A 24,668-nucleotide genomic window follows, 5' to 3' on the forward strand; every position below is an offset into this window, starting at 1 on the left:
ATATCCGTTTAGCTGATTATGTTAACCTTACCTCTGCATGTGTATGTTGTTCACTTGGGGTCTTTCACAAGAAAATAATGACCTCATCTCTAATGCCATCTGTGTATCTAGGTTGTAGCTATATAATACGCCTGGGGATTTTACTCACACAGGCAACTGTTGATTAAACAAGATGAGAAGAGAAGTTAGATAGCATTAAGATAGTAAAAGACAATGAGAAAATGAAACAACACATATTTCACTGCTACCTTAGATTTAGTTTTTTGTAGAGATATTGTCAAATTTACTGTTATTGTTGTCTAAATAAAGCTAAATAAAAACTACTTTTAAATGTTTTTAATAACATTGTTATACACTAACCAAGCAGTTCCACAGTGTCAATGTCTTGTCTGATCAAAAGCAACAGTATAGAGAGCATTCCAGGTGATTACACATTGATTACAGAGGAAGAATGTTTTGTAATTGATCCGTATCTAATCTAGGTGGGGGGCCATGGAGGTGATTGACCAACACTCACCTCTCCCTCAACCCGAAGAGCCATTGAGCAAGGAACTAAACCTCCAACTGCTGCAATGGAGCTACTCAATGGGACAGATCCATGTTGATGACATGACTTTAGAGATACTGTGTACCACTTTGCCTGTTTTTCACAAACACCAATACTGACTGGGACTGATGGTGTTTCCCAACATCAGTCCAAAAAGTACTTTTATTAGTATACAATATACATCTGACATTAATCCTTCTTGCATGAAGTGGAAAGCTAGTAGCCGAGGACCCAGTCACCAAAATGGGAGGGGACATGTGATTTTCTGCCGTACTTTTTATTTTTGTTTTATCTATTAGTTTGGTCATTAAGGTCCACAGAATGAGAGGCCTGCTCTGCTGGAAACATCGAGAAAAAAAGTTATGGCCATTTGTATATTCACTGTCCCATTGACTCCACTAGAAATATTTAAAAAAGGGGAAAAAAAGTCTGCTTTAATTAACATGTGAGGGGTCAAACTGGGGGGTTTTCATGATCCTGAATCCATTGCAAGCATTTGTTTGCATGAAAAACATTCCTTGGGCAAGATTTGTGATGAGTCATCACCTTTTTTCCACTTTTCACAGTTTTGGGCTGCTGAAAGTTAACCCAAACAATGTTTTTCATGCAAAACAAATGCTTGAAATGGATTCAGAATCATGAAGAACCCCTAGTTTGACCCCTCACATGCTACTTAAAGCACATTTATTTTATTTTTTAAATATTTCTAGTGGAGTCAATGGGACAGTGAATATACAAATGGCCATAACTTATTTTCGCGATGTTTCCAGCAGAGCAGGCCTCTCATTCTGTGGACCAAACTAATAGATAAAACAGAAATAAAAAGTACGGCAGAAAATCACATGTCCTACTTTTGGGCTTGTGGGTCCCCGGCTATAGCATTAGTTAACGCCTTTCAATGATTCTTTAATTCATGGAAGAACACTGTGACTAAAAGCCGGGTGCTTATTTACTAATAGATTTCGAAGAAAAACAGGAAATCAATGCAAACATGACCTACAAGATGATTCATTCAACGTTATCTCATTGAGTATGCTTTGAGATGGCAGTGTAAAAAGTTAATCTTTCTTAATCTCATTTGCTCAGCATGACATTCATTAACGTCATATTGATGTTGTTGCAGAGGATTAAATCCTTTTTTAAATCAATACCATGATAAGACGCCCACTTCATTTGAGTTGTCAGCACTCCTTCAACACAGATGGACTATTGGACTTTGGCTAATGTTGCCCAGGTGGCAGGCTGAGCTGGAAGGGTCATTGCCAACATAAACAACCCATTAGTTTTCTTTTTCTTGTCCAATGAGATTCACAGAGTGACAGGCCATAATTCTTCCACTGGGCTATAAGAAGCTCTGTAATCTAGAAGTTAGGCACCATCAGGTCCAAGCTAACTTGCGGAACAGGTGAGTCTTTCTCCACTGGTCTCTCTTTTAAGATTGTAAATGTTTTTCATTACATCGTATTCGGATGATAGTATGGCAATGAATGTTATAATTCTAACTTACTTGTATTGATGGATAATGATTTACATACAAATGTGAATTTGTAAGAAGGCTTCTTGCATAACCCTTTACATTTAAAATAATACATTATTATTAAAAGATAATACATTATTTTATGGCATAAAGATTCACAGTATATTTACTTAAAAGTTCCTATCCATGATGTATTTAATAATAAAGAATAGATTTGAAGGCTGAGGAGGCTTAGATTGAGGTGTGATATTTTTAGACAATATGGTCATATTTTGAATAGCCTATAGATCTTTACAGCTACATCTTTTATGAGAGAAGAAAAAGAAAAGTCGGATTGATAGCAAGGTGAACCGTGTAGGCATACACGATTCATGGAGTATATCAACGTAGGCTATATCCTATTGCTAAACCAACCTCTACCATATCAAATTAGTCCCTCCACAACTTCATAAATCATACTTTTACAGTTACCCATTAAACAAATTGGTGAAATTGTAAATGATGTCAGTGTAAATGGGAAAATAGGCTTACAACATGCCTACCATATGTAGACTAAGCATAGCATATTGCATTTCTCAATGCTATGTGAATGTTAACAGTGCTAGTAAGGCTGTGGCTGTGAATAGTATTGTGTGGCACGAATTTTTCTAGCCTACAGAAAAAAAAACGTATGTAAAAAAAACAATCATAAACTAAATGTCAAATCACATAACAAAGATAACAGTGTAATTTGTTAATGAAGAGTTCAGCCTCCTTTCGTGCTTAGTCAGAAGTCACCTGTTTGAGACCTTGCTCTCACAGAGATAAAAAATACATGGATTATCACATTCTTCTGATAAGCAAGTGGCCTGTCGGTCATTAGGGCGTATATATGTATATGTATGTATATTCACTTTTTACTACACAATAAAGAGGAATATAGCAACATCAAGACAATGCAATAAATACATGTTATTATCTCCTTAGTTGTGCCCTACTCGTCAACAGCCATGAAGTTCTCCCTTGTTGCAGCTCTTGTTGTGGTGCTCGCTCTGGCACAGGGTATGATTGGATTATTATTACTACTAATACCATAAACCGTGTTTAACTTGTTTACCGCCAGTCTATACTATACTTATATAATTATGCACCATTTGTGTTAAAGATGATACGATGATACTTTCATCTTACCTGAGGAAAGTATTTAAAATATGTTTGCAATAGGCCTAGTTTTTGCATAAATCTTTTTCTTGTTTTAATTGTTCACTTGTTTGGTTTAACTCACAGGAAGCAGAGCAGCAGAGGCCCCTGAAGTTGAGAAGATGAGGCAGTTCATTGAGGACATGAAGAACCAAGTGCTCTCCAGAACTCAGTGAGTCAAGACTGTAGAAACTGCATCCTTCTTGTTCCTTTCCAGTCATTAACCCTTGTTAAAAGACCTTGAATTATTTTATACTTTAGCTACTGAAAAGTAGCAGATCTATACCGAGTGCCGTGCTGCAAGCTAGTATATCTGCTATTTTTGAAAAGTCATGAAAGATATGTGCAAAACTTTGAATATATGTATTTTTAAAGAGAACATTTGTAACTCAAATATTTGCTTCTCGGGGTGGGCCTGGGGGTCGGCGACCAAATACCTGTAATTTTGGGGGTCTATGACATGAAAAAAGCTTGAGAACCACCGACATAGAAACATGTGTTTTTCAAAAATGGCTAACCCAATTTACGTCGAACTGAAAATAGTCGATAGGTAAACAACACATCACTAAGCAACACGTTGTGAGCTTGTAAATGTATATCTTCTATTTTTAAACACCAATCTTATATGGGGGTCACTGCACTGGTAAAAAATATTTTCAGATGGGGTCTGCGGCCAAATACATTTTCATTTTGGGGTACTTGACTCAAAGTTGAGAACCATAAATTTTATCTCCACAATACGATTATTGTGAGTGTTTTTTCTGTTTTGTTTTTTATCACGATTATAAACGATATTAACGATTATGTTCCAATCCCTACCCAGGACTCTCATGTCAGAAGGCCAGACCCAGCTGGAGCCCCTGGCTGCTCAGATCCAGGAGCAGCTCAAGCCTCTGGCCAGCAGCATTGAAGAACAGATCAAACCCCTGGCTGAAAACCTGCAGGCTCAGCTCCAGCCACTGCTCGACAACTTCCAGGCACAGATGCAGGATCTGCTCGCTAAGGTGACAGAGCAGACCAAGAGCATCGGCGCCTAAACCAAGCCGCTGTATGAGACACTCAAAATCCCATCCATCTTGGACAGAGTGGCTTTAGAGGGGCCTACAGTAGGCTACTCCACAATGGAGTGAAAGTTGAATAAACTGGTAGTGGTCTGTGTTCCAAAGCTTGTTAACAACATTGCCATGGAAAGATTACCGTTGTTTCAAAGAACAAATAAAATCTGGAACTGGGTCTCCTTTGTGTCCGTCTCTTCGGTTTTTCATTTTGTATGTGTTGTCCTGTGTATTAAGTTAAAGCTTAGGGGTGATTAGACACAACAAGGAATGTCTAAATTCCAAGAAGGTAATCCAAGGTCCTTCGATCACATTATCTAATTTGACTTATAGATGGCTGGGGTACTAGGTTACTATTGGTCCATTTATCAGATCAGTACAATAACATGCAGCATTCACCATTATTTAACCTGTGAATATCTGTAATTTCACCTCCACGGAATTAAGTTGTGCACTTATATTACTTAATTAATATGTTTAGTCAGGGCACCAATGGCCGAGCATACCAAACTGTTGCAGCCTGACAGCAAGCCGCAAGTTCCATTCCCAAGCCTGTTGACCTTGATGTGTGTAACAGCACTCCATCTCCCTCATCGTTTCCTCCATCACTTTACTACACTGTACTATCAAATGAAAAGGCAGAAAAGCCCACAAAATATATTTAAAAATAGTTTGATATATATTTTTAGTCATTACCAAATGGTGATAAAACCATTTCTACACATTCCACCGGTCTGGAGAGATTTTGAGCAGTCACTGGGGGTAACCATGGATGTAAGCAATCATTGGCACAAGTTTTTTTTTTTTTTTTTTGTAAAAACTATTTTTATTGACCGAATTCACATTACGCAACTTCCTGGCGCTGACGTCACGGTAGAAGGGGAAAAACTACTAATATCCCATATAAATAGAGTTAACACAGAAATCGCAAATGTAATGCAATTTCCGAATAGTAATGTATAAAATACGGCTAGCATGATCAAGAACATAAGATAGTAAAAGGCACAAATCTGTATAATTTACTTTACCGTTCGAAATATTGATTTGTTGGCTTTAAGTCCAGCTATTTCTATGTTATTTTACCCTCCAAAGCTGATCGACGTCAGCACCAGGAAGTTGCTGAGAAATTCGCTGAGTGCGCATGCGTGGGCGGGCTGTGAATAGGGTCTATTGAAAGAATACATGCAGACTAGTCTCGCGTGGCCAGACGGTTGCCTCCGCGATTTGGTCAAATGCTCCCGGCATACAGTCTGGCAAACCGGGGAAGAAACGATGAGTGGCGAGATGAAGCGGAAGTGAAGCCCCCACGTCACTTCCGTTTCAGTCTCACATCACAAATATTTATCATTATATAAATAAAAATCATATAAACATGTTTAGCTTGCTGCTTAGCAGAAATGACATTTTAAAATATATTCTTTTGAACGGTAATGCCCGTTTCCGATACTCGCCGTTTGGGAGCTGCTGTTCCAGACTCTATATAGCATTCAGAGATTGTGGAATAGTTGTCTGGCTACGCGAGACTACATGCAGACTAATACACTGTGAAGGCTTCCTGGGTAGTCGCTAACAGTTGGCAGAAGCACTACGGTCTCGGTAGTACGGTATTGATACTTTTACTTGAAGGAGTAGTTCACCCCCAAAACGACCCCCCTTCCATTGACCAGTCATGCCTATGGAGAATTGAGTTCAACAATACTCCTCTGCATTTGTCGCACTCCCAAGACAAAAAACCGACTACAGCAAAGTCAACCCCATTGATTCTGAATGGGGACCCAAATTTACCCCCATTGATTCTCACCCACATGCATTTGGGTCCCCAATCCAGGGCCTTGTATTTGGGTCTCCATCCAGGCCCATGCATTTGGGTCCCCATTCAGAATCAATTATGGGGGCAAATTCACTATAATCATTTTCTCGTCCCAGGAATGCGACGAACACAAAAAAACACCACTGAACCCAAGTCTCCATGCCATTGGCATCATTGGCATAACTAATCAATAAAAAAAAGTCACCCTGGGGGTGAACCACCCCCCCAAGTGCAAAGTTTGAGTACTTTTTGTCCACCACCACTGCATTCATCATCAACGCTTTGATATGAAAATGAAATTGATGACTGCGGCTGCACCAGGGCTGCACACACACAGCTGCAGCCCATCTCTCTCATCATGCATCATTACTACGCCCATCCCAGCGTGGGCGGGGCGTCACCTTTGTTTTTTTTTTTGTTTTTTTTTATTGACAAAATATTACATTACATACAAAGAACAGGTCAAAAAGCAGTCACATCACAATAAAATTAAGAAATACAAAGAAAAATATAATGAAATAAATAATAAGCTCGAGGTTACTTAGGTAATATATTCATCACAGATTCTTATGGTTTTCACAGCTTTAGTGTTAGTACAGTGTTTTAAAGTATCTAAGTATGACAATAGTAGGGCTTTAAGAACAACAATATTTGGACGTTGGTTGGCAAATTTGGTACAATGAATATGATATTTAGCTAGAATTAAGAGAAGGTTAATAACATACATTTTGTCTACATTTATTTTATCATCGTTTGAAAGACCAAATAATATATGTCGAATACTCAATTTAAGCGAGGAGTCAATTTTGGAATTTATAAAATTATTAAGATCAATCCAAAAAACATGAGTGCAAGTGCAATCCCAAAATAGGTGAGATAAAGTTTCCTCAGCAGTTCCACAAAAAGCACAATGTATCTCTATGTCAGACTTATATTTGACCATATTAGCCTTGACAGGATAACATCTGTGCATTATTTTAAAAGTAACCTCACGTACCTTGTTTGTAACAAGAAATTTTCTTGGCAAAACCCAAGCGTTTTTCCAATCAATGTCATTGTATAGATTATTCCAATAGAAAACTGCTGCGGGTTTAGAAACAATATCTCTTTGAATAATACTCCTAACACATTGATTGGTGGATTTATCACTTAATAATGGACATACATTGCCAATATATAAATCATGAGGACTCCAACTTGGGACAGTACAGTTTCTACCTTTAGGAGCTGATATCAATAGCCTCCTAGCACCATCTGGTATTGCATCAAAGACAATAGAATATTCTCGAGGAGTAACAGGGAAAATGTAAACTGAAAGAAATTCTTCATATGTAAATAACTGACCCCTGTCATTCAATAACTGACTAACTAATATAATGTTATTATCAAACCAGCTCTTAATAAACAAAGACTTGTTTTTAAATCTAATATCTAGATTGTTCCAAATAAAATATTTATGAGGAGAGAAATTATGCGAGTACAACATCGACCAGGACAATAAAAGTTGACTATGATAATTAGATAGTTTAACCGGTATCTTAGCAATATTGTAATTACATCTAAGCAGAAAATCCAATCCTCCTAGTGAGCTGAACACATGAGCAGAAATAAAGTTCCAAATTGAGTTGGGGTTTTTAAGAAAGAGCTTGATCCATTTGATTTTAAAGGAAGCGTTCAGGGAGGTGAAGTCTAAAGCATTAAGGCCTCCAGCACTTAACTTATTTATCATAACACTTTTCTTAATATAATGGATTTTCTTTTTCCAAATAAAGTCAAATAGCATTTTGTCAATTTTTGTGCATTGTTCCTTTGAGACATCAAGAGCCATTGCTGTATATATAAGTCTGGAGAGGCCTTCAACTTTAGCTACTAATGATCTCCCAGTAATGGACAAATCTCTCTGAAGCCAAAGATTAAATCTCTGTTGGACCGAAGCAATAAGAGGGTCAAAATTTTCTGATAATCTAGAGCTTTGGTCCTTTTTGATTACAACACCAAGATATTTAACCTTGTGCTTGACAGGGACCCCTGAAATAACAGCATCCGCGCAGTTTTTAACTGGAAGAAGCTCACACTTTGAAATGTTCAATTTGAGACCAGAGGCCAATGAAAAAGTGTTAATGACTTTGAGGGCTTCACCAATTTGAGATTTATCTTTTAAGAAAAGGGTTGTGTCATCTGCTAGTTGTGTAATGGATAGCGTTCTACAGACTATAGAGAGGCCCTTTACATTGCTATTTTTAAAATGAATAGAAAGTAGTTGCATAGGGAGAAGGAAGAGATATGCTGAAATTGGACAACCCTGACGGATCCCAGAATTAATGTTAAATCTTTAATCATTGGCACAAGTACTAGTGAGGAAGTGGTCACTGGTGATAGAATATGTCAGCGAGACTTGATACATCAAGACCATAATGCTTTAGTCTTTCTATTAATTCACTGCGATACAAATGTATTGTTCAGAAGATACATTAAATAATAGAAGATGGTGGCATTACGGATCGGGTATCGGATACCCGTTGTTGTCTTCACCCTCCCAATGAGTACTATGGGGATTAGCAGGGATGGGTATAGCGTAGAGTATGGGAATGGGAGAATTTGCTTAACACTAATTGGGTATATGGAGGGGAAAAAATGTTTTCTTTATTATACTTTATGGGCAGGGTCTCTTTTCTTTATACTGAATTTGTACGAACCGTGATGGCCTCAGATCGTGTGCTATTTTGTACCAATGATTGTGAGGGAATGGGACTTGGGGTGTCAACAATATGTGTGTGTACCTGCCTCATTGTTACACTGTACCTTAATAAAAAAGATTTGAAAAGAAGAAGATACATTCAATTATGTGTTAATAGGAATTCACATTATGCCGCTGTAACCGATGGCACAACTTTGTCTGTAGAAACCAGTGACTCAGAATGAAAACACAAGAGCTAATTCTTTTCTTTTTCTAGTTTTATTCAAGCAAGCAAAGGTCAAGGGAAATTTCACAATGCTGGGCTGTCTCTGCATTTCTACCACAGCTCAAACATTAAAACATTTAAAAGGGATAAAATGCTAAAAAGAAAATGGTTTCATCACTTCCAAATGTCATGATCTCTTCTAAATCCCACACACACAAATTTATAGTTTTATTTATTTTGCTCTTTTTTTCTTATCTTTTTTTTTACTTAAATTAACAAGACCTAGAATTTTCTTCTCCAGGCCTGGTTGGATTGAGTTCTTTCCTTTTTTTAAATATGATTTTACTTTTTACTTTGTTTTCTGTATTTTCATGTTTTTAATTGTTTAAGCCCCCCCTCCCCATCGGTGAAGCTAGTCTCAAGGTGTCCCTTCCCTGTAAAGAAACAAGGAAAAGTTGATCAGTCTATGATTACACATGCATAGAATACATACCAATATCAATGCATGTTATATCAATATCAATGCATGTCATTGAGTACCCATTCTTCCCAATTAAAGTAGGTTGCTGTGGAAGTAGGGCACACCATGAACTATACTTGTGTCTACAGTATTATGTAGAGCTGAAGTACCTTGGGTTTAGACGCTAGGAACGCCTGTTGCATTGGTCACAGTCTTCTGTGCAGCCTCCTTGGCCTGGTGTGCCTGGAGTACAGCCACCGCCTCATCCACCTACAACAACACCATGAATCACTGTGATGGACAGCATAACAAACACACTAGTGCGGGGGTCAGCAACCCGTGGCTCTAGAGCCGCATGCGGCTCCTTAGCGCCACCCTAGTGGCTCCCTGGAGCTTTTTCAAAAATGTATGAAAAAGGAAAAAAGTGTATTGTTATTGTGTATTTTTTGTTTTAACGTTTTTTTATCATCACTGTCGGGCAGAAACCTTGTATCTCCAAGTTTCAAATTTGTATGTTTTTTTTTCTCGCAAAGTAAAGCCCTGCTTCATCAGACAAGACTGACGCACAAAAGTAGTGAAAACAGCAGATCTACAAGCACACAACACCTCGCGGCACGCGGTGTGACGCGTTGTGTGCTTGTAGATCGGCTGTTTTCACTAGTTTAGTACATTTTTTAAATGATAAATACAAAACGAAGTTTTAGACATACAAGGTTTCCACCCGACAACGACGATATATAAGGCTTTTATAATTTTTTGCGGCTCCAGACAGATTTATTATTATTTTTTTTTGGTCCAATATGGCTCTTTCAACATTTTGGGTTGCCGACCCCTGCACTAGTGCAACGTGAAGGAAAGTAAGGATACATTTTCACAGACACAGACATACCCACAACAGGTCAAAGACCTGCGACATTTATTCTTCATGCTTTAATAAGGAATAAGCATGGCAATATCGTCCCAAACAACATCCTAGCTCTTGGATGGTTCTTTATTTTTCTACAGGTAATGCGGCTTAGTAGGAGACTTGCATGTTGTAGACAGCGCAGGTATACATACGGCTTACAACAGACTATCACTATAATAATGTTTAAAATTACGTAGTGGTTAAGTTGGTGCCCTGGCAATATGTGCCTAGAATTTGTGGCACAAATTCATTGAAAAGCAACTTGTATCTCGTCTTCCTCTGATCGCAGTTACTCATTAACATAAAGACTGCAAAACTCAGAGATAAAGTAATATACGAGATATCACGGCCACACCCAGCCTGTTCAAATCAAATTCCAGTAGTGTCCGAATGATTGGTACACTGCATTTTACAGATCATTGAAGATTATATCTGCCATAATTAAACTGTGTGTAAATAATGTATACCTGACAACAGTCCACGTGGATAACATGCTCAAACCACCAAAAACGATGACAATAATATTGTCACGTATAATACAGGTTATGCAATATAATGTATGTAGCATCAATCACAAAATACTTTACAATTAAAAAAAAAAAGCTCTACATCCAAATGAATCCACATTTGTTAAGCCCAGGCACCATAACGCCACAATCCACATGCATTTATGTTACTGGCCCCAAACTTCACAAATTAGTATTGTGATGATCTAATTGTGTATCATGGATACAGGCTATGACAACATGCATTTATTGCATTATCACTGTCATCACAATCTGAATGCTGTCATCATGACGGATGAAAGAATAGCCGACATTACAGCCATGTTGAAAAGCATCCGTCAATTCACATCACTCCATCGTATATTGTCACAGAGGGACGCAACCACACTCTCACACAGCGTGTTACTTCATTAAACGATACATTTGCACTTTTGTTATTTGTATTCATTGTCAAGTACACTCCCTCCCCACTACCCCTAACCCAGCGCAATTCTGCTTTCCCTATACACTTGCGCACACCAGATTGCAAATTCACGTGAATGAGGAACCAATCCAGTCAGCTCAGTGTGTAGAAATGTTAAGAGGGGAGCACTGCAGACGGTACAGGACCACCGCTGTTGTCTGCCCCCCGTTGTGGATGTGAAATTGGGCCTATAGTCTTGTTAGACTACTAGATCATACATGGGCAACTGGCGGCCCGGGGGCCACATGCGGCCCCTGCCTTCACTTAATGCGGCCCGCAGGTTAATATCAGAAATACTGATATATTAATGGTTTCAGCTGTTATAATTCCAAACGTGCAAACATAACCCGCTTTAATTACTTCAGTCGACTGTATTAGTATCTTCTTGATGACTAGTAGCTTACAAGTTCTTTTTTTTTTTTTTTTTTTTCAATGCATGTGTGATTAAGTTCATAAAGTAAGAAGTAACATAAGTAACATATAATAACCTGTACATGCATTTGAAATTAAATTTAAAAAAATACTTTTCAGGATACCAATTTAAAAAAATTGCAAAAATAGCAGATCTACAAGATCAAAACACGTTGCGTTGCTATTTTTGACTGTAAATGCATTGTGGCCCTCTGGAGTGTGTGTGAAAATATAGTGGCCCTTTCCAGCATCAAAGTTGCCCACCCCTGGACTAGATTATACTAACCTGGGAATGAGTGTTGAGTGTTATGGGAATGAGTGTTACTGAAGCTCAGGACTGACCTTGGAGCGGAGAGACTCGGGGGACTCCAGCATGTGGAGCAGCTCTGAGTTGTCGATCTCTAGCAGCATGCCAGTGATCTTCCCTGCAAGGCTGGGATGCATATTCTGGATCATGGGGAACAGACGCTCTCCTGGAGGGGTAGCCAACAGAGAGAAGTGTTACAAGACGTGAGGGCAGGATTGGTTGGTTGTTTGAGGGGCTCGGGTGACAGTTTGTATGACGGCATGAGGTGTTAGGTGAAAGACACCCTGAAAACAGAAATGGACATCACATCTGATCTTCTAAAATGTAGATAATTTACATTTTAAATACACTACTGTATGCTTACGGTCACGTCTGCTAAATAAATAAAATAAATGCTTCTGTCTATAGTAAATATTTATCCCCAGTGTCCATGTTGAAAGGACGTGAGGCCCATGAACTACAGTGTCACTGTTGCAGCCATTTGGACCAATGCAACCCAATGTAGAGGTAGCAATGAATTTGACAAAGCTGCAGTCCCGAGTCGGCGATATGGTCCCGAGTAGAGACGTGGAGAGAAGAGACTAAAGCCTTCAGCATGGTTCTTCAGAACGAGAGAGTAGGTCATTCGTGCAAACACTTCAGTGGGAATTGTCTGATGGATCAATTTCATTCCGAATTGAAAACTGTGGGTCTTACGTAATGAACACCATGTGTACGTTGAAATGTGAAAACGATGAGTTGAGGTGCAGTGAGTTGAGTATATACGTACACGTGCAAAACAACGGTGAGTTATGGCATTCACGAATAGTGATTTTTAGTATTCGAATTATTCAACCTCAAAGTATTCGAATAGTCGAATATTCGACAGGACTGGCCAAACTGTCAAATATTAAGTAAGCAAGAGGCAAACATTGTGAAAATAGCCGATCTACATGCTCACAACGCCGTTGCGAGGCGTTGTGAGCATGTAGATCTGCTATTTTCACAATATTTATCTGTGGAACCGAGTCACATTAATACCTACAATTCCAGATGCTTGTCAGGGTGGGGGTCCCCAGTTCAAATATGTTTATTTTGGGGGTCACAGCCTAAAAAGGTTTGAGAACCCCTGGTATAGAGCATTAACAAATTCATCCACCAGGGGGGCATTCACAACTCATTCTTATGACTTCCTATCTCGCCAAGCTTTATAAACTACAGGTATACAAAAAAATCACACTCGTGTGAACTGAGCGGTGGTGTGTGTGTGTGTGTGTGTGTGTGTGTGTGTGTGTGTGTGTGTGTGTGTGTGTGTGTGTGTGTGTGTGTGTGTGTGCAACAGCGCCCCTCCCTTAACATGTGTGGTCAGAAAAGGTTACTGCAGGCTACGGACACGGAGACAGACAGACAGACAGACAGACCCACACACACGGCCACGTATAGGAGCGTTGTGACCAGCGCTCAAAAATAAAACTAAGCGAATATTCGATTTCGGTGAACAACGTCGAATAGTGACTTTGATATTCGAACATTCAAATATTCAAGTACTTGGTGAATGCCCTACGGTGAGCCAGCCTTACCCAGCATCTGTTTCTGTTCCTGTGGAGGAGCTGCAGCCAGCATGGAAGACGTCAGAGGCTCTTGACCCTGGACGTGCACAGCAGGCTGGAGGAGAGAGAGAGCATTACATCTGATACACTGATCTTTAACCTGGAGAAGATCTGTGAGGATTGAAACGTCGCTAATAAATACTTTTTCAATATGGAGCATGAAAATGTTAGTTTTGCTGAGCCTTCCTTTTTGATGTGCTCTACAGCAGTGGTTCTCAACCTGTGGGTCGGGACCCCCAGGGGGGGGTGGCCAAATTATTTCGGGGGGTCCCCAGATGATTAACTTAATGTGCAACATCGTTTTCTCACTCAACAGTAAACAAACCAACCAACATAAAGTGTAAGTGTTTAGAGGGTATATGCACATTTCTAAAGTGACAATTTAAGGACTTTTTAATACCTCTAAAATTACAAATTAAACATTGGCCAAATTGTCAAATATTAGAGGCAGAAATTGTGAAAATAGCCAATCTACATGCTCACAACACCTTGCAACGTAAGGCGTTGTGAGCTCGTAGATCTGCCATTTTCACAATAGAACCGTGTTGTACAAAATGTAAAGCATCAATTCTTAGTACTCGTCAGGGTGGGGGGTCCCCAGTTAAAATATGATTATTTTGGGGGTTGCGGCCTTTACTGTCTGCAGTAAATATTTATCCCCAGTGTCCATGTTGAAAGGACGTGAGGCCCATGAACTACAGTGTCACTGTTGCAGCCATTTGGACCAATGCAACCCAATGTGGAGGTAGCAATGAATTTGACAAAGCTGCAGTCCCAAAATGTCAGTAGTGGGGATAAAAGCAAGGTTTAATTAAAAAGAAAAAGATCAGAAAAAAAAGAGCAAGGCACATTCCCTTAAGCTCTAAAAGCTGCACTCTGCCAATTTCAAGTCCCACAATTTGAACCCGGGTCCCCTGAGCAAGCGCTGAATCTTTTTACCCACATACGTTTTTATATGGAGCATTAATAACCTGAATTATTCGGAGACTTCCTTCATTCACTGTGCTTTACAGTGTGACTCAGCACCAAGACAGGTCAGTGCGTTAACTTGTAAATCTGGTACACTCTCAATGACTCTATACCACTACTATACTACTGCTAAATATGTCTAACCTCAATAAAGGATAAAGGAACAAAACAAAGAAAGAGTAAGAAAAACTGTGTGTGTGTGTGTGTGTGTGTGTGTGTGTGTGTGTGTGTGTGTGTGTGTGTGTGTGTGTGTGTGTTCTTACCTGTTGCATGATGACTTGGGGCTGCGAGTTCATGTGCTGTTGGGGATTGCGGACCCCTGCTGCGTATTTGTACTGGGGGACCCCGCGTACGGGAGTGACAGCGGTGGCAGCAGTAGTCGGTCGAGGACCCATGGTCTGAGCTGTTGGGAGGGGAAGGGCAGATGAGGACAATACTCAACAGCCAATGTACTTGTGTTTTATCCGTCCAAGTCTTTGCAGTCGAGACAATATATACAGTTGTTGGTTGTGACTAACCGATACGCTGAGCAGACATCATGCGGGGCACTTGAGATGCAGGCCTCATGGTGCTGAAGGTCTGCGGGCGTGGGGCAGAGGGACGCATGGCACCTGGAATATTCTGGAAGTCTACAGACACATACAAAAGACTGGCTTAAACATCTAAACACAATATCCAGACAGATATTCAGTGTTTTGTTCCATTTTGTCTGCATGCACTGCAGATAGATATGTACGTATATGTATATTTTCTCCCCCCCCAGTCTCCCCCACAACAGTATGCTTGGTGTCACGTCAACTTAAATGCTTCTGTCTGTAGTAAATATTTATCCCCAGTGTCCATGTTGAAAGAACACGAGGCCCATGAACTACAGTGTCACTGTTGCAGCCATTTGGACCGATGCAACCCACTGAAGGGGTAGCAACGAATTTGACAAAGCTGCAGTCCCGTGACGACAAATTCCCCATTTGTTAACGTGTGAGAGAGAGGGCCAACTCACGTTGAGGCCGCACCCCTTGGGTGGTCCAGCGCGGGCTGGGGCGGATCTGGGCCATCTGTCCGGCGGCCGGGTAGTAGGCGGCGCGATTCTGGGCCTGGGGTATGGCAGCCATGAAGTAGCCTGAGGGAGGGGCAGGCTGGTAGGGGTTGATGACCGGGTTGGGGACGGCGCGCACGGTGGCCATGCGCTGCATGTACTGGTTGGTCAGGTGGGCCTGGCGCTCATCCTTCCGTTGAGCCAAGGCCACGTACAGGGGCTTGGTGGCCACGATGCGGCCGTTCATCTCCGTGACCGCTTTGGTGGCCTCCTCCGGGGACGAGAAGCAGACAAAGCCGAAACCTTTGCTACGGCCGCCCTCCATCATGACCTGAGACACAACGACCGAGAGAAAACAACGTTGTTACGGAAAAGTTCGAAACAAACAGGAGATGGAACGTGAGGAACATGATCAGTGTCATGTACTACTAATTAAATGCTTTTGTCTGTAGTAAATATTTATCCCCAGTGTCCATGTTGAAAGGACGTGAGGCCCATGAACTACAGTGTCACTGTTGCAGCCATTTGGACCAATGCAACCCAATGTGGAGGTAGCAATGAATTTGACAAAGCTGCAGTACCAAAATGTCAGTAGTGGGGATAAAAGCAAGGTTTAATTAAAAATAAAAAGATAAGAAAACAGAGCAAGGCAAATTCCGCTAACACTAACCACTAGCAATAACCACTAACCACTAAAAGCTGCACTCAATTTCAAGTCCCACGAATCGAACCTGGGACAAGCATACCATAGGATCTGGTCAAAATAAGCCCTATATACTTCTTCGTACGACTAATAAGGAAATAGCTGATCTACAAGCTCACAACTCATCGCATCATGATGCTTTGTGAGCTTGTAATTCTATTTTTTAGATTACATTTTATTTTATTTTTACAAAATTGTGTGTAAAATGTTAATATTATGAAACCTATCAGACGGCCTGGGCCACAGGGTAGTGGTCCAGGCACCTAGGCTGGTAATCCAGCCCTTGCAGCGTCGCAGGTTCAAGTCCCGATCCCGACGACCTTTGCTGCGTGTCACACCAACCATCTCTCTCCCAGTTTCCTGTCAGCCTATCAATAAAGGCAGAAAAGTCCCCAACAAAAAATCTTAAAAAAAAGCAAACTATCAGACAGCCTACATTTCTCAAAAGGAAATGCATGCAGTTCATTCCGTCAGAAGCAGCGATAAATATGCATCCCCACCGAACATCATAATCCTCACACAGCTCATAACTGGGGGTTCAAGGTCCTACCTTGGCACTGGTAATGGTGCCGAACGGTGTGAATTCCTTGCGCAGGCGTTCGTCATCAATGCCGTCATCTAGGTTCTTCACATACAGGTTGACACCCTGAAAACAGAAATGGAGACATCACATCTGATTATCTAAACTCACTACAGAGTGCTTACAGTCATGTCAACTTAAATGTTTCTGTCTGTAGTAAATATTTATCCCCAGTGTCCATGTTGAAGGAACGTGAGGCCCATGAACTACAGTGTCACTGTTGCAGCCATTTGGACCAATGCAACCCACGACAGGGGGTAGCAATGAATTTGACAAAGCTGCAGTTTCCCCTAGTCTACATTCTATGCCAGATATGGGTTCTAAACAGCGCCAGACCGGCTTGGCCGATATACCATAGCTGCCATTATTTTACTTTTTTGACAAAACCGGTGTCAGCAATTATGCAGTTGACAGTGGTCCCCATTTTTAACCACTGTCAACCTGGCATTCCTATTTGGCACAGGTCACAACAGGTGAAATTATTTTCTTTGATACTTTCAGTACTACCGTATTTTCAACCCAGACTAGCATGGTTGTTTATTGAGTGTATCTATGGGTGCTACGAAAGGAAGACGCCCTGGTCCAGACTGACCTGGTAGCGAGTCATGCGGTCCTGTTTCATTTGTTCAAATTTGCGCTTGAGCTCATTCTGTCGCTCCACCTTCTTCTGGGCGCGTCCCACGTAGATCAGCTTGCCATTCAGCTCCTTCCCGTTCATCTCATCCACGGCCTGAAGCAGACAAAACTAATTCAGCTGGTTTTGTGGGCTATTAGCAGGAAATGGTTACGCATAGCATTATCATCTTAACGGTTTGCTCAAACGTCACAGCAAGATGACTACCTGCTATGCTACTGTCATATTTCTCTGAAGATTCCATGACCAACACCCTATAACAAATCTGTAGAATCTATTTTTCCATTGCTTTTTTATATACAGCATGTTACTTTCGGATTTTGCGAGTCATTACATTTGCATATTTGAGTTATAGCTTCCAAGCTACAGATTAGGTGGTTGACATTTCAAAAGTTAAACCAGTTATGATGTTACGTTCAAAATGGCCATGTTCAATACATAGCTCAAATAGAAGATCTACAAGCTGACAAAGTGTCACAGCGTGATGCCTTGTGGGCTTGTAGATTGTCTTGTAATTTTTTTAAGCTATTGCACAATAGGGAGGGTCACAGCCAGAAGCATGGAACGGTTTGGGAACTTGAGTTAAATAGTGCTACAGTAGAGCTGGCTGCCAGGTACCTTACCCTCTGAGCATCCTCGTGATTCTCAAAGCTCACAAAGCCAAAGCCTCGCGACTTGCCACTGTCGTCAGTCATGACATGAATGCTCATTGAATTGCCTAAAAGACAGGAAGACACCCTATAGTGAGTTTTATTTGGACCTTTTATCGTGTACATAAATTAAATTCAGGAAGGCATGATATGGCAGTGTGGTGCGACCTCAGTAAAGGAGCATTCCATCAGAAATGCATCCCAACGCTAACATTATCAACAAAGGGTAATTTCATATGAGCATCATTTTCTTAAGTAAAATGGTTCTGTCTGTAGTAAATATTTATCCCCAGTGTCCATGTTGAAAGGTCGTGAGGCCCATGAACTACAGTGTCACTGTTGCAGCCATTTGGACCAATGCAACCCACTGAGGAGGTAGCAATGAATTTGACAAGCTGCTTTTGATCGCCTACCAAACAGGTTTCATAAGACAATATATGGGTATTAGCAATTGTGCCGAAGGACATTTTTCTCTATGAAGAAGGCCCAGTCCCTTTGTTGTAAACAGAGTAGTGCAACAATGGTATTATTCTCAGTGGAGTGCTTATACAAAATCCGGTGAGCATATTCCCAAAAATATGAAAACGGTAGCACATCTTAAATTTCAGGCCAAGGCAGACAAAATACTCAAATTTCACGTTTTCATTTGGCTACCATCATAATAGAAACATGCTTAATGCATTTTGGCACAAAGACACTGAAGAGGCCTTTATATTTCTGGGGAATATGCGACCTCATTCCTTTGTTTGAGTGAGGGAATCAATGTTATTATGATACATTATCTCACCATATTTACTGAAGACCTCCCTCAGTTTCTCGTCGTCCATGTCCTCGCCAAAGTTCTTAATGTAGACATTGGTGAACTCTTTGGCTCTGGCACCCAGTTCAGCCTCGCGCTCTTTGCGAGATTTGAAGCGGCCAACAAATCTACATTTAAAAAGGACGTCATCATTTAGCAAGAGAACATTCGAGAGCAGCATCTCGCATTGCAGTTCATGTTAAAGCTTCGATAGTGTTGCTGTCTGGCAGAAAACTACATCAATATTTAATCTACCTACAGTGCAAAAGTAGCCAAATTAGCAGACACATTCTGAACTTTCAGATCAGCCATTTTGAAAAGACAAAGATGGGAAACTACTGCCACAAGTCTTCTTTTTTTATTTCTCTATATTTTTGTGCCAACTGACTAAGCTGTAATCCTGAGAGCAACTCTCATTCTGCCAACCTGGGGAGAGCCCTGAACTGATCTCATGCTTCCTTCAGTGCATGAGGAGGGAGCAGGCCACTTCTTGTCACCGGTAGAACGTAGCGCGTGGAAGGAACACCCCCCTCCACAAGCTGCCCCGGCTGACCAGGGGGAAGCATTGCTTGCTATTTATTTATTTACCAGTAAGACTCCCTAATCGGGAGATAAGCGACCGTTGGTCGCTTATCTCCACAAATATCACAACCTCCACCTCTCACGTCATACGGGTAGCCATAGTTACACCTGGAATGTTGAATCTCCATATATGGAGATAACCTACGCATCACACAAAGTCTGACCTCACCAGCCCATACTTGGGCATGGACGACTTATATCTCCATATACGGAGATGGCCATATATGGAGATACGATGACATCACAGAGTCCACAGCTGATGATGTGGCGTGATGTCATATAATACACAAACAAGCCCTATATAAAGGGGCAATTCTCACCAGGGAAGAGAGCATTGCCTGGAATGTTGAATCTCCATATATGGAGATAACCTACGCATCACACAAAGTCTGACCTCACCAGCCCATACTTGGGCATGGACGACTTATATCTCCATATACGGAGATGGCCATATATGGAGATACGATGACATCACAGAGTCCACAGCTGATGATGTGGCGTGATGTCATACAATAAACAAACAAGCCCTATATACTGATGCGATACGATGACATCACAGAGTCCACAGCTGATGATGTGGCGTGATGTCATACAATAAACAAACAAGCCCTATATACTGATGCGGAGATATGAGCAGGGCAAAGGTGTGACGTGTGACGTGTGACCGACCGACCGACCGACCGACGGACGGACGGACGGCCGGTGGAGGTTTTCATAGTAAACTGCTCCCTGACGGTCGCAATTATGTCCATGAATTAAATACAGAGGGCTTTCAACGTAAAAGAGACTGTAAAAGGTCTTAATTGAGATGTTCCTTTTAGGTAGGGTGTTTAATTGTACTTGTACTGTACTACATTTCAATTGTATTGACTATACTTGTAATGTTTTCCATTTTTGTCTAATAAAATAATCAATCAAAAGACCAGGATTACTGCATGTTTTTGGGAGGGGACACAGGACACGTGGAGAACATGCAAATTCCACACAGAAAGGCCCTTTCACCAACCCCACCTAGGGCATGGCCGCAGATAAAAGGAGAGAACACGCCCCCAGCACCCACAGCGTCCCCGGCGGGAATCGAACCCAGGACTAGTAGTTGTGAGGCGACAGCACTACCGATTGCGCCACCGTGCCCCCCCTAACCAGTCCTATCTGTTTGACACATGTTAACATTAAGTTAGCATAATTTCCCACTATTACACACACAGGTTACACAAGGTTTAATGTAGTTAAAAAACACACACACTTACACTTTTCGGTCATTGAGCAGCATGCCATTCATTTTCTCAATGGCCCGTTCGGCTGCCTCCTGAGTCTCAAAATGCACAAAGCCGTAGCCTTTAGAGCCATTTTCGTCACAAACCACCTTAGAAAAAGAGGACACATGCTGACTATAATCCACATTCACATGCTATGTCAATGCAATGGCTGGGTTCACACATAATCGACTAAAAAAGGGGTGTGTATGATACGTCATTTTACAGCATTGAAATTACTGATTATTACTGGGAGTTCATATTAGAATGGTGGGGTTAAATGTAAAAACAAACTCAATTCTGCTCATAAACAACCAAAACAAAATAATGCAAATATGCTTCCTCAAAATGAATATAAAGAACTTCAAAATGTTCCAAGTCAAATGGTTTTGTATGTAGTCAATATTTATCCCCAGTGTCCATGTTGAAAGGACGTGAGGCCCATGAACTACAGTGTCACTGTTGCAGCCATTCGGACCAATGCAACCCACTGAGGACTGGAGGTGGCAATGAATTTGACAAAGCTGCAGTCTTTAGCAAAAAAGGTTTCATAAGACACTATAACAGGATTAGCAATAGAAGCCTTGCACAGAATGTTAATAGTTTTTTCCCAGCATGGCTGCCTAGCGATAACCATTGGTATCCTAAAAAAAATACTAATTTCCGTGATGTGCTTGGTGAAACATTGGAAAAGCGTGAAATTACTGTTCCACTGTGATGTGTTTATAAGGACCAGTGATCACAAAAGTTTAATTATGTTGATATCTCACTAACAGCAATTGTTGTTTTGCACATAACAATGATGGTTTCATTCAACATGGATGAATGCTCATTCTAACCAAGTATACCATGAAAGGGCTCTATTGTGCAAAAGGATATCTTGTTCTCTCTATGAAGACTTGGGATAGTTCCTATATTTGGGTGAGGAAATCAATGGTAGTGTGGTGAATTCATTATGAAAAACTGTCCTCTTTATTCTACTTAAGCAGATAACAATTGCAATCCCTTTCATCCACATTGTGCAGCTTCACACTGCATGTGAAATGTCAGGTTGACTATCAACACTGATCAAGCAGTACAAGGGGGCTTTGAGGGGCATAGGGTTAGGCCTTAGGCCTGTCACAATTAAATCGTCTAATCGCAGTTATTTTAGGTTATCGCAACTATTTTTGCATAATCGTCATAATCAATGTTCTTTTTTTTATGAAGTTGTCAAATATGTCAGTCATTTCTGTGTATATTTAGGTTATTTGTCATGACGTGACAGCCCTAAGGATTCTAACCTAGAATTGTTTCCTGAACATGGGTCACATCACTGGTTCAATATTAATTAAGATTAGCTAAACGTTCAAAGCATGCACAATGTTGCACATCCAAACTATAAAATTCCAGTCAGAATAACACATTTAAATTAAAAACATATAGAGTCTGCACACTGGTGACGTTTCGAGCATCTCCTCTGACTTGAGTCTGAGCAAAGATGTTTGAAAAGTCACCCTGGTGGCATTTAATAAATACACTATGGGAGCGTGATCCAGCGTGTTGTAGACTCAATATTTCTATTCTATTATTAATTAAGGTTGACATAATTATGTTGCCATGCATACTGTGTCATTTCCACAGTGTAAACCACAAGGTGTACACCCACACACACACACTATGCAAACCATGGCAAAGCAACACTACAAGACACCCATGACGGTTCACCTTCATCCCTGGGGAGATGAGCCCAGTCCTTTACCTTGCAGGACAAGATGTTGCCAAAAGCAGAGAAGGTGTCGTACAGGGCCTTGTTATCAATGGACTTGTCCAGGTTCTTGATGAAGATGTTGCCGACACCACTCTTTCTCAGCGAGGGGTCGCGCTGGGACCACATGATGCGCACGGGCCGCCCCTTGATCACGTCGAAGTTCATCGTGTCCAGAGCACGCTCGGCTGAGAAGGACATGACAATGAGTTGTTAAACAACTTGCAATCAACTTGTGTGAATGGTTCAGTGTTCAAATGGAATGCGTTTTTAATGTGCTTGGTGCACCAGTGCCACTTTAAGTTTAATTATGCATTATATCAGTGGTTGAAGTGGGGCCCAGGGACCCCTCAGGGTTCTTTGAGGGTTCCAAAGGGACCCTGCTACGACCCTTATAGGTCTGACATTGCACAGATGGAACCATTTGTACACTCTCCGTTATGGGGGTCCTTGACATTAAACTGTAACCACTGCATTATATAGACTATAGCTGGCAGCTCACAGAACACCAACTGCATGTAAATAAGCTACTCAAAATGAGGTCATTTATTTCGGGTGATTAACATTACAGTGCAAACTCAATTGTGAGACTATAGCATAATTGCATTTTCGCCCCAGAATAAAGTAAACACCATCAGTGAATGACATGACTCAGTAGAGAGAGATCCACATCACCCAAACCAGGAGACAAAAATGCAGACCACTGTTCTCTTCTTATCACTGGAAGGAATGCAGACGATTCTTTGCTGAGGCAAGCCTGCTTTAATAGCCTAGTATACCTAGCGTTGGGGATATACTCATGTCAGACACGTCTTTATACAGGCATGACTCTGCTCAAACTGTACAGTGTGGAGGATCTCAAGTCACAACACAGCTTGTGTCCATATTAAGAGCTCGTCTTGTGACACCTTTTGGGTAGGTTCTCGCTTGCCAGAAATGAATGTTCTACAAGCATTCGCTGGTAGATCCGTTATTTTTGGAGGCGAGCGACACCGTCGCACTACTGAGTATAAATAAATTAGGCAATATACCCCCGACAATATGTCGGACGCAGTCACGTGGAGTTTTATCACAGTCGATGGTGGAACGAGGCTAGCCCCATGCATGCATGCATGCTGCTTCTCGTCAGTTGTCACCCACCTCTCGGCTGTCATCTCTAGGAAACTGGCTTGTCATTTGCTTTATTACAGATCTCTTACAACTTGTGACACTCACCGTCGGCTGGCTGCTGGAAGTTCACATAGGCGTATCCGAGCGATCGCCGCGTGATCATGTCTCTGCACACCCTAATGGAGAGGATCGCTCCGGCCGGGCTGAATTTCTCGTACAGCATGGCCTCGGTCACATCCTGGTGCAGGTCCCCGACGTACAGGGAGGCCATGGGGTAGCTGGGAGCGCTCACCGCCGGGTTCATGTTGGACTTGGAATGAACGGACCCGGACCGACCGACCGACGTGGGGCGAAAAAACTTGACAAGATCTCTCAACGGAAAAGTTGTTATTCAAGAGGAATGGGATGGATGTTTTGTTTGTTTTCTCTAAAACGATCCTGATGATTCGCAAACGTTAAAGTTGACAGCTGGAGTGTTGTTTCTTTGAAAAATAAAATAGACGAATGTCAATAATTTAAATAAAAACGTATTAAATATGAGTTATGTTAACTAACTATACAGGCCTTCTGGAGTTCTGGCTAAAAATAAATACACGCGAAATTAAAACAAATCCACTTGGCCTTGCTTCTTGTCCAGCAACAAAAAACGTGTGGATTCAGAATCTTGTCGTCGGTATTCGTTGCCAGTTCTTCTAGTCTTGTGCGGTTTACTTACAGGCTTCTTCCAGCGTTGTCTTACTACTCCAGCTTCACCGATGTATTTTTTTTTTTTATATTATTATTATTTTTTGTTACAAAAAGAAAGAAAATTAAAGATTTTTTAGCGTTTTTAATATTTTAATATTTTTTTTATATTTTTTATTTTTTTATAGAACGTGTGCCGAGCGAGCTCAGCTCTGGAGCACACACGCACTCACAGCACTACCAGCCGGGGATGAGGGGCGGGACGCCGGCGAGCCGTTGCTTTTATACCGCTGTAGACGTCACG

At 41.1% G+C, this 24,668-nt stretch overlaps 2 protein-coding genes across 2 annotated transcripts; one reads left to right on the forward strand and one right to left on the reverse strand.

The window, feature by feature from the left end:
- The first annotated feature begins 1,820 nt into the window (after positions 1–1,820).
- On the forward strand, positions 1,821–4,436 carry LOC308292426 (type-4 ice-structuring protein-like). Its single transcript, XM_080734758.1, has 4 exons — positions 1,821–1,952; positions 2,991–3,065; positions 3,291–3,375; positions 4,027–4,436. The coding sequence occupies exons 2-4, from the start codon at positions 3,014–3,016 to the stop codon at positions 4,238–4,240; spliced, it is 351 nt and encodes a 116-aa protein (XP_080590884.1). The 5' UTR covers positions 1,821–1,952; positions 2,991–3,013; the 3' UTR covers positions 4,241–4,436.
- Positions 4,437–9,024: 4,588 nt separating this feature from the next.
- On the reverse strand, positions 9,025–24,607 carry LOC308292720 (polyadenylate-binding protein 1). The gene is made up of 14 exons (XM_080735132.1): positions 23,786–24,607; positions 22,565–22,758; positions 20,818–20,933; positions 18,974–19,113; positions 18,160–18,254; positions 17,495–17,632; positions 16,873–16,968; positions 15,584–15,950; positions 15,102–15,212; positions 14,847–14,986; positions 13,585–13,669; positions 12,061–12,191; positions 9,602–9,701; positions 9,025–9,405 (listed from the first exon to the last, which is right to left on the reverse strand). Exons 1-13 carry the CDS (start codon positions 23,982–23,984, stop codon positions 9,609–9,611), a joined length of 1,905 nt encoding a protein of 634 aa, XP_080591258.1. The 5' UTR covers positions 23,985–24,607; the 3' UTR covers positions 9,025–9,405; positions 9,602–9,608.
- Positions 24,608–24,668: the final 61 nt, after the last annotated feature.

This window comes from Nannobrachium achirus, assembly GCF_963921795.1.
Source record: "Nannobrachium achirus genome assembly, chromosome: 10".
Classification (NCBI taxonomy): domain Eukaryota; kingdom Metazoa; phylum Chordata; class Actinopteri; order Myctophiformes; family Myctophidae; genus Nannobrachium; species Nannobrachium achirus.